At 36.6% G+C, this 9018-nt stretch overlaps 1 protein-coding gene across 1 annotated transcript; it reads left to right on the top strand.

Moving 5' to 3' along the window:
* The first annotated feature begins 294 nt into the window (after nucleotides 1–294).
* On the top strand, nucleotides 295–6372 carry LOC130967342 (uncharacterized). The gene is made up of 5 exons (XM_057892153.1): nucleotides 295–735; nucleotides 1270–1867; nucleotides 2533–2697; nucleotides 2785–3269; nucleotides 5447–6372. The coding sequence occupies exons 2-5, from the start codon at nucleotides 1600–1602 to the stop codon at nucleotides 5825–5827; spliced, it is 1299 nt and encodes a 432-aa protein (XP_057748136.1). The 5' UTR covers nucleotides 295–735; nucleotides 1270–1599; the 3' UTR covers nucleotides 5828–6372.
* Nucleotides 6373–9018: the final 2646 nt, after the last annotated feature.

Below are 9018 nucleotides of genomic sequence, written 5' to 3'. Positions count from 1 at the left end.
AGCGTCGTGCTGGTTTTGGGCATTATTGGTGGGTTCTTCTTGCAATCCTAGTAGTAGGGGTGTTCAAAACCGATCCAGACCGAACTAAACTGACCAACCGAATCGAAAAAATAAAAAACTGAATAAACCAAAAATCGAAAAAACCAAAAAAAAAATTATATTTTGCTGTTTTTATTATGGTTCGATTAGGTTTTCGGTTCTGATAATGAAAACCTCAACCGAACTGAACCGAACCGATAAAGTAAAAAAACCCTAAAAAAACCAAGCCCCCAACCCCACCCCCAAATGAACGTGACCTAACTTCTAACCCAGTTACCCCCACGCCCCACCCCCAAACGGAACCTAGCCCCTCTCTTCTCCGTTCTCACAGTCTCGCTCTCTACACCCTCAGCGCCGGCGAGACCGTTCCTCCCACTACCTTGCAGCGCCGCGAAGCCTTCCTCCCAGCGCCGCCGAATCTTTCCACCCACTGCTCCCAGGACCTCCTCGCGGACAGAGAGAGCAACACGAAGCCTCAGCCACAGCCAGCGCCCAGCAGCCCAGCAGCCCAGCACCACCCTCGCACAGTCGCACCCAGCAGGCCAGCAGTAGTACAGCACCATCCACTCACCCAGGACCACCCAGCGGACAGAGCACCACGCCACCACCCAGCAGCGTTTCTGGCCACCCACAACACAACACCTCCCACCCAGTCACCGATTCAAGTCAGAGATGGAGCCCGAGCCACTGAGTCAGGTATGTAATTTGACTGAAATTGCTGTTCTGTTTGTTGTTCATTTTCAATTGCTGTTCTGTTGAATTACTGAAAATGCTTTGGTTTTTACTTTGTATTGTTGAATATCTGTTATCTGATAAAGTGATAATATCTGAAAACTTTATCTGAAACTACTTCTGGTTTATTATTATTATTATTATTAGTTTTTCTGAAACAATAATATAAAATAAAAAATTACTTTTGAATTGATTTAGTATGATTTATCAAGTCTTGAGGTTCTGGATCTTGATAGGAAGAGATTGAAATCAGTATGGTAAGATAAATTTGAATAATGAGAAAATGGAAACAGATTTGAAGTATTAGATTACCTCCGTCATTGTATCTGCTATCTTTTAATAGGTTTAGTATTGACATCATGAAGGTAACATATAAATGGAGAAGTCTTGGAACTTGGGCGGTTAAGGTTATATTTCAATTGTGTCATCTGATGGTCACTACCGTTTGATTTCATGATTTGTAGAATATGTAACAGATTTCTGTTTACCATGGTCTAGGTATAAAGGTGGACCAGCATTACCGAGGAAGTTGATCTCGCAGGGTGCTGCACAGAAGCAATATAGTGTTGAGGTTCACCCACTCATTTTGAAGTTGACTGATGCCAGAGATAACAATGTGTTAACTGTAAAATTAAGCAAAAAGGTACCAATTGATTTCATATGGGGATGTCTTGTTGTCTTCTTGCAATCCTAGATTCCTAGGCGTCGGTATCAAGAATCAACAGAATCTTTCTTCTCGTTGTTGACGGTTAACCACGGACACACCTCTGCGCTGGCTAAGTTCCCTGCCACGCTTGGCTGCTTCATTTTTTGCGACACAGACACCATATGGATCTTCTGCGCGACGCATATTGCCATTCCTCAGATGACGAAGATCAGCCCAAACGTCAGAGGCTCTCACTCTCGTCTTCTTCTTCTTCTTCTTCTTCTTACCCACCAAAACCCTATTTTCCTCCAATTCCTCCTTCATCTTCTTCTCTCAATCCAAATCCCATTCCTGGAAGCTATGTTTCAAAGAGACAACGAGCACTTCTCGCTCCTCTCCCTGACCCTGACCCTATGCCTCTCCCGCTTCACTCTTCGTCTACACATTCTGGTACTCTTCTTCTCCGTTAAATGTAATTACTTGTTATTTTTCCTTTCCCTTTCTTCCTGTTGTTTTTCTTTCATTATGTTTTCGTTATTGAGGTGATACTTGCATTTATTAGTTTATGCTTTTTTGCATTGCTAATGTTGCGGTTAAATTTCAAATATGACGCATTTGGTATTTTCAAAGCTTGTAATAGGCTCAGGCCTATTGATTAGCTTATCCTTAAGCTGCCCTCCTTATTTATTAAACAACTCTTAGCTCTCCATTTATTATATTTGTATCAATAGCTCAGATTTAGAGTTTAAAATTTAGAATTTAAGGGTTTAGGGTTTAGGATTTAACGTTTAGAATTCAAAATTTAGAGTTTAGACTCAGAAACTATGATTTAAGATTTATGTTTTAGAGTTTAAGGATGGCCGCACTCTACTTTCTTCGGAGCGCATTAGTATTCCCCCAATGGATTAGTGCGATTTATTTTTATCTTCTTTTATTTCCTGTCACTCATTTTTTCCCCCTGGTTAATGGTTTCTTCAGATATGGTATGCTGGATATTTTATTGTGTATGTCTATTTACTTTGAATGTTTAACTTCTTTCTTGTCTACTTTTAATCAGTGGTTGAGTTGAGACAAGAGAACTTCCACTGATCTTGTTTCTGTGTTCTTGTTCATAGCCACAGGAAGTATCTCAGATGCTGATATACCACGTAATGTTCTATCATTGCTGAAAAACAAACCGAAGTGTCCTCAAAGATTGAATCCGATGCCCGAAAAGCTATCTGCGGCTCTATGTGGGCATACCAAAGCCGTCAATGCTATAGATTGGTCATCAACTCATGGTAAGTTCAGTAAGGAATAATTTTTGTCATTGTTTCTTGGTGGTGGAAGCTTAATTTATTAATCTGCTTATTAGAGTTAGATTACAGCTCATCTCCTTGCATCTGCTGGGATGGATCATACGGTTTGCATTTGGAATGTATGGAGCAGAGATCAGAAGAAAGCACGCATGTTGAACTTCCACAATGCAGCGGTGAAAGATGTGAAATGGTCTCCACAAGGGCTCTTTCTACTTTCTTGTGGGTATGATCATACATCGAGATTGATCGACGTTGAAAAGGGATCAGAGACTCAGGTTTTCAAAGAAGATCAAGTTGTTGGAGCTATTAAGTTCAATCCGAACAATTCAAATCTTTTCCTTTCTGGGGGATCACAGGGCCATATCAAACTATGGGATATCAGAACTGGAAAAGCAGCACATAACTATACTAGGAATTTAGGTCCTATTTTGGATGTTGAGTTTATGGTGAACGGGAAGCAATTCATTTCTTCTAGTGATGTATCTAGGAGCAATGTCAGCGAGAACTCTATCATTGTTTGGGATGCTTCAAGGGAGGTTCCGTTGTCTAATCAGGTGAAGAATTGTACAACTATTTTAACTCTCCATATGCTTTCTTTAGTTCACACTTCTCTGCAAAAGTTCTATCAAGTTGTCTTACCATTAGTTTAAGCAGCACTGTTGACTTTAATTATGACTCTTTTGGATAAATGTTCCCTTAGGCGGCATATAACCTATGCAGATAAGTGATAGTCACAGCTTGCAAGCTCTGTTTGTACTGAGTTGTAGAAGAAATAGTATCCAATAATTAGGATCAGCAGCCATTTATACTTTCAAATGGTATTGTATTTAATAGTTTAAATGCTAGTAAGGAGGGGAAAGGAGCAGAAGGGAATAAATTGGTGATCCTTATGATCATAATGAGGGGGGAGGTTTTCCCGCTACCCTCTTAGAACTCAACTTCTTTGCCCTCAATTTATTATGAAAGAGGTAGAACAGATTCTGTTTCAACTAAAATACTATGGAATTACATTTATTCCTTGCACTTCTGTTTCTACTGAAAGGATGGAAACGTAAAGGTTGTATTGGAAATTTAATAACATAATTAATCTGTTTTCTCTATATACTTTTGTCGCCAAAACAGAGGGAAACTGGGAAAGATATTTCAGTGTCCCTAAGCATAGGTAATAGGTATTTTGGCATTTATTAGGAGTCTCTGTGTACAGTAAGCCATTCAAAGATCTGCATCCATATTTTATTTTTGATCTTTATCTTCTTGCTGCTGGTTTTACCATTGTGATAACCATACTTAATGTTTAGCATGGGAATATATCATACTCTGGTCACCAAAGTTATGCTTTGAAGGTCATGTTTGTTACTTTTTCTGGTTAATGAGAATAACTGTCTTGGGCCTTATGGGTCTGGGTTCTTGTTTCCTTGCTCTCCCTGTGCACTCTTTTCTATACAGTTTAGACTAGTTCCTTTATAAGGATGCTTAATCTTGTCTGGTAAGCCACCATATAGTTTGGTCCTCAGAAGATAGTTTTAAGTTTTAGCAAACTTTTGTGACTTTAAACGGAGGGATTCTGGATGTTCTGTTCGAAAGCAATTAGAACTCAACGAAAATCTTACACTCACACAACACACAAAACATGCAAGTTATCATGGCCAGAAAGCCATAACATCTTTGTATTCTGTAACTAATGCATCTTTTCAGTCATCATCATGTTATCACCTAAGCATGTAATTGAGCTAAATTTGAAACTGAAGTTGCAATTCAAGTGATGGAATGCCCATGTTTATATTGTATGCCAGCTATCAAATTTCTGCTGTCATTCTTTACCTACATTTCAGGTCAAACTATGATCTTTTGTGCCGCCTTTATCTACTTGCTTTTCATGTAAACTTGTTTTCTCACGAGATTGTATCTTTTGGCAAAACCATGTTAATATAACAAAGAGATTGATTATGATTCAAGGAAGTGGGTATTAGAAATAAACTTACATTCTGTTTGTGAAGTATGGCTTGCATAAGAATGGATGTGACACCAAACTCTTCTACTATAGTGGCTCATAACAGTCCCTGGAAATTTGTCACCCAATGTTACCTTCCTTTAGTTCTCTCAACCATTCATTTGGGTGATGGGCTGATGGCTCTTACACCAAATTTTTGGAAGATATTTGGGTGGTTCTTTGCATAATGGCTCCACCTTTTTTCTCTTAAGATGACCTTTTTTAGAATTTCAATTTTTGTTTGTAACCTAAATGAAAGACAGGCCAATGGGTTAGCCTCTGTTTATCCTTTGCTCGACCCAATTAACCTTTTTGTTGCTCCTCATACTATGAGTTGGACTCTCCACTTTGGACTCCCCTACTTTCAATTCCTGACTTCTCACCTAACAGAAAGATTTTTTAAACAAACTCAGTTGAAAATCTAAACCTGTAGCTGAGGTCATATATTTTGTTTGTGTTGTCACTCTTAATCTAACTACAACTAATAGCATGCACTAGAAGAACAAGTCCGTTATTGATTTCTCCCTTAGCATTTGTATGATGTGATGTGAACTTTTTATTCCGAATTGAGGGGCCATATCCTTTTGTCGTGCCGCATGGGAATTACCAACATGATCATTGTTATACGTTCTAGGGACCAGTTTGAGGACTAAATTGATGCATACGTGATATTTCAAGTACCCTTATAACCATTAACCCATGATTTATATTATAACTTCCTTCTTATTGCTTTTGAATCAGGTTTATGCAGAAGCTTATACTTGTCCATGTATAAGGTGCCATCCATTTGATTCGACTTTTGTTGCCCAATCAAATGGGAATTACATTGCTATTTTTACTGCTACCCCGCCTTACAGACTCAACAAATATAAGCGGTACGAGAGCCATGGTGTCTCAGGCTTTCCAATTACTTGCAACTTCAGCTTGGATGGGAAGAAGCTTGCCTCTGGGTCTTCAGATGGTTCTATTTACCTTTACGATTATCAGTCATCAAAAGTTTTAAACAAAATCAAGGCCTACGACCAAGCATGCATTGATGTCACCTTCCACCCTGCTCTACCTAACGTTATCGCTTCGTGCTCGTGGGACGGAAGCATTTCTGTGTTTGACTTGCAAACATAAAATCTGGAAGGAGTGCACAGTTTTTGGTTTCTTTGAGTCAATGTTTCCTGTTTTGTTATAACTAAATGTTTGAACGGTGAAACCTCTCACAGGTTTTATTTCTTGAAAGTCTTGTGTTTTTTTAATTATTCTACCTTTCAGATTAGGTTTATTGTGTATTCCATTACAGATTAGATCAAGGTGAATCATGTTGTTTAAAGAACTGTTCAAAAGTATTTGCCTCAAGTGAGAAATCAATGACTAAACTCTAATGATGTGACAGATTCTTGTTCTGAATAGTATGGCAACTACAAATATTGGAAGAAAATTATTAAATTATTTGTTTACATGTCTACCAAATGCTAATGTCTACAGATTATATCGCATATGTTATCTTTAAAGTGGTTCTTAATATTCTAATTTGTTCTTATTATTTTTCACAGTGAAGAACTATTCCACTTGATAGAGAGAGACAATGGTTCGGTCTAACAATTTGTAAAGCTGCAGAGAGATGTGTTTGCCATTACCTTCTATCACTTTGCAGAGTCAATCACCTTCCACTTACACTTTGGAATAAAAAGCAATGACACAAATAAGGTTCATGACTAAAGATATTCTCGTTTCTCATTCTACTTTTCTCGAATAACATATTATGGTCAATGGAGGCTAACAATAGAATATAGTTATGTAGCAACAAAAATAACAGTGCAAGTTTACCCCAAACTATATTCAGAGCCTATTACCAAATTTTGTCTCCTACAAAGATTTAACAGTTGTTATCATAAAAATAGAAGTGGGTTATCCAATCCAGACTCCAACAAAAACTTCCATTCCTTTCTCTTTATCTATTATTGTCACTTAAAAAATCATTCTTTTTTTATTTCTTTTTATTTGTCACAATGATTTGCGATTCATTCTTGAACGCTACTTACTAAATAAGGAGTGTTAGTCAATGAGCTATAATTCAAATTGTATAGTTTCTCCATATTTATTTAAGAGGTCGAAGTTAATAAAAAAAAAAAAGGAGTGTTATACTTGTTAATTAAGCAAATCTAAACTCTCCATTTATTATATTTTATATTAATGACTTAGATTTATACTTTAGAATTTTGGGTTAAGAATTTATGATTTATAGCTTAGAACTCGGAGTTAAGATTTAGAATTTAGAAATTAGACATTAAAGTTAAAGGAGCGCTATACTCTTTACTTTCTTCAGTGTACATTAGTATTAGATTTATCGAAAAACTAACAGTAATGGATAAAATGATATTGGGTAGTAGTGCGGCTCACAAGGCACCAAGAGTGTCCAAGTAGTTGTAATCAATATCTACCAACCATGATGGAAGGAACACCAAAAATGGCATTCATCTAAATAGAAAGCCATATAAGGAGCAGATTCAAAGGGGGGTGGGGGTCCAAAATTAAAAACTACTTAAACAAGACATAATTATGCCTCTCCCTTTTACACTCTTCATTGGGAGAAAGGGGACAAAACCTCTCTAAATCTCCTTTTAGATGCATTGGGCTAATGGGCCCAACTTCATTCCCCAAATAATATTCCAATATACATAAAAAAAAACTGTAGAAGTCAAATCTCAATCCATGAGAACATTGTCTGTATCTCAATGGCAATGCACAAGGCACAGCACTATCCAGAGAAACAAAACTAGCCTCTCTTTGCAAAATAAAAATGATGGTCCACAGCTGGTCTTGCAACTATTCATATTGGAAAACTTGGTCAATTTCTGTTCTCTAATCCCAGTTTTGAAAGCTAAGAGGAACAAAAAAAACCCTTACAAAACATTATTTTTTAATTATTCAACATGTACATGAATATGTTCCCCACCTTACATGGTCTTAAGCAATCTCTCTCTGTCTCTCTCCTTATTATCCCCTATATATATTAATAATATACATATATCATTGTGCACTATTAGTCTTGACCCAAAAGAAAACAAACTTAAAAGGCATAAAGGGGGGAAACAAGAAAGATGGAACTAAGAAGGGTGAGGAAAGCATGCCCCTACACTACTCTATTTCCCAATAATCAAATCCTATATGCCATATGGATGCAATCATCATCATCTAAAAGAGAGAAATAAGAAGAGATACTTTTTGTGGCAGATTTGAGGTCAAGAGGGCCTTCGCGTTTCAAGGGCCCACAAGTCAACCTATGGGGCGACACGAAACGATGGGCTAAAGGGAAACCCCAATTGATCTTCAAAGTTGAAACTATATAGTAAGATTGGACATGAATCAACTTCATCATAGTAACATGGACTATCAATAATATTCGCCATTTGACGCCATATCTTCACCCGAAACATTGGGGTATTAAGTTTATACATAACCTAATACCAAGAACATAAAAAAAAGTATATACATAACCTGGGTGAGATTTAACCAACTTGAATTAGTCAGTCATATCCATATAAATCCATGTTTAAATTTCGCTTTGTTTATATAATAATTTATTCACAAAAAACAAATCCTTAAATATAGTTTAAACTTATAACAGGTTAGTCCTTGATCTACTAAATTAAGATATAATATTAGAAAACAAAACTTGTGTGAGACTTTACTAAACCACCCACATTGAGCCTCACCATTACCACCGATACCAAGAGAGAAGGATAGTAACAACATTTATACTTATTTGTAAGTTAATTTAATTTTTACATTTAAAGTTGAAATATAATTTGAGGAGTGGTACTAAAAAGATAAAAATGATTAGGAAACAATGTTTTTGTTTATGTTAGCAATTGGCATTATATGGTTGCTTTGGAATAAGGAAAACCACCAAGCCGAATTCTTTTCTTTAATCAAGAAATAGTAAATACATACTTTGCTAATCACATTGTCCGTTTTCTTTTTTGATCCATCTTGTCATATATGTATGCTTTCAACTTTTGGATCAATGTTTATCCACTGCTACATGCAACACCATAATCAAAATGTTAGTGTTATCACTTATCACTGCTAAGGCTTCCAATCCTGGCCCTGAAAAGTAGCCGACAAACTCATTTTATTGGTTCTGCCATGTGATCTGTGGTCTCAACCAGTTCACCCATTTGGTTGGTTCTTCTTTATTGGTGCCTCTAAGGGGCCGAAGATAATTTATTTAAAATTAAAACAATTTAACATGTTATACATGATAAAGTTATTAATTGAAACAATTTTTATAAAAAAATATAAAATTTAAGTTTTTAATA

The sequence above is a fragment of the Arachis stenosperma genome, chromosome 3 (assembly GCF_014773155.1).
Source record: "Arachis stenosperma cultivar V10309 chromosome 3, arast.V10309.gnm1.PFL2, whole genome shotgun sequence".
Lineage (NCBI taxonomy): Eukaryota > Viridiplantae > Streptophyta > Magnoliopsida > Fabales > Fabaceae > Arachis > Arachis stenosperma.
Note: the sequence above shows the minus strand (reverse complement) of the source record. Positions and strands in the feature narration are given on the sequence as shown.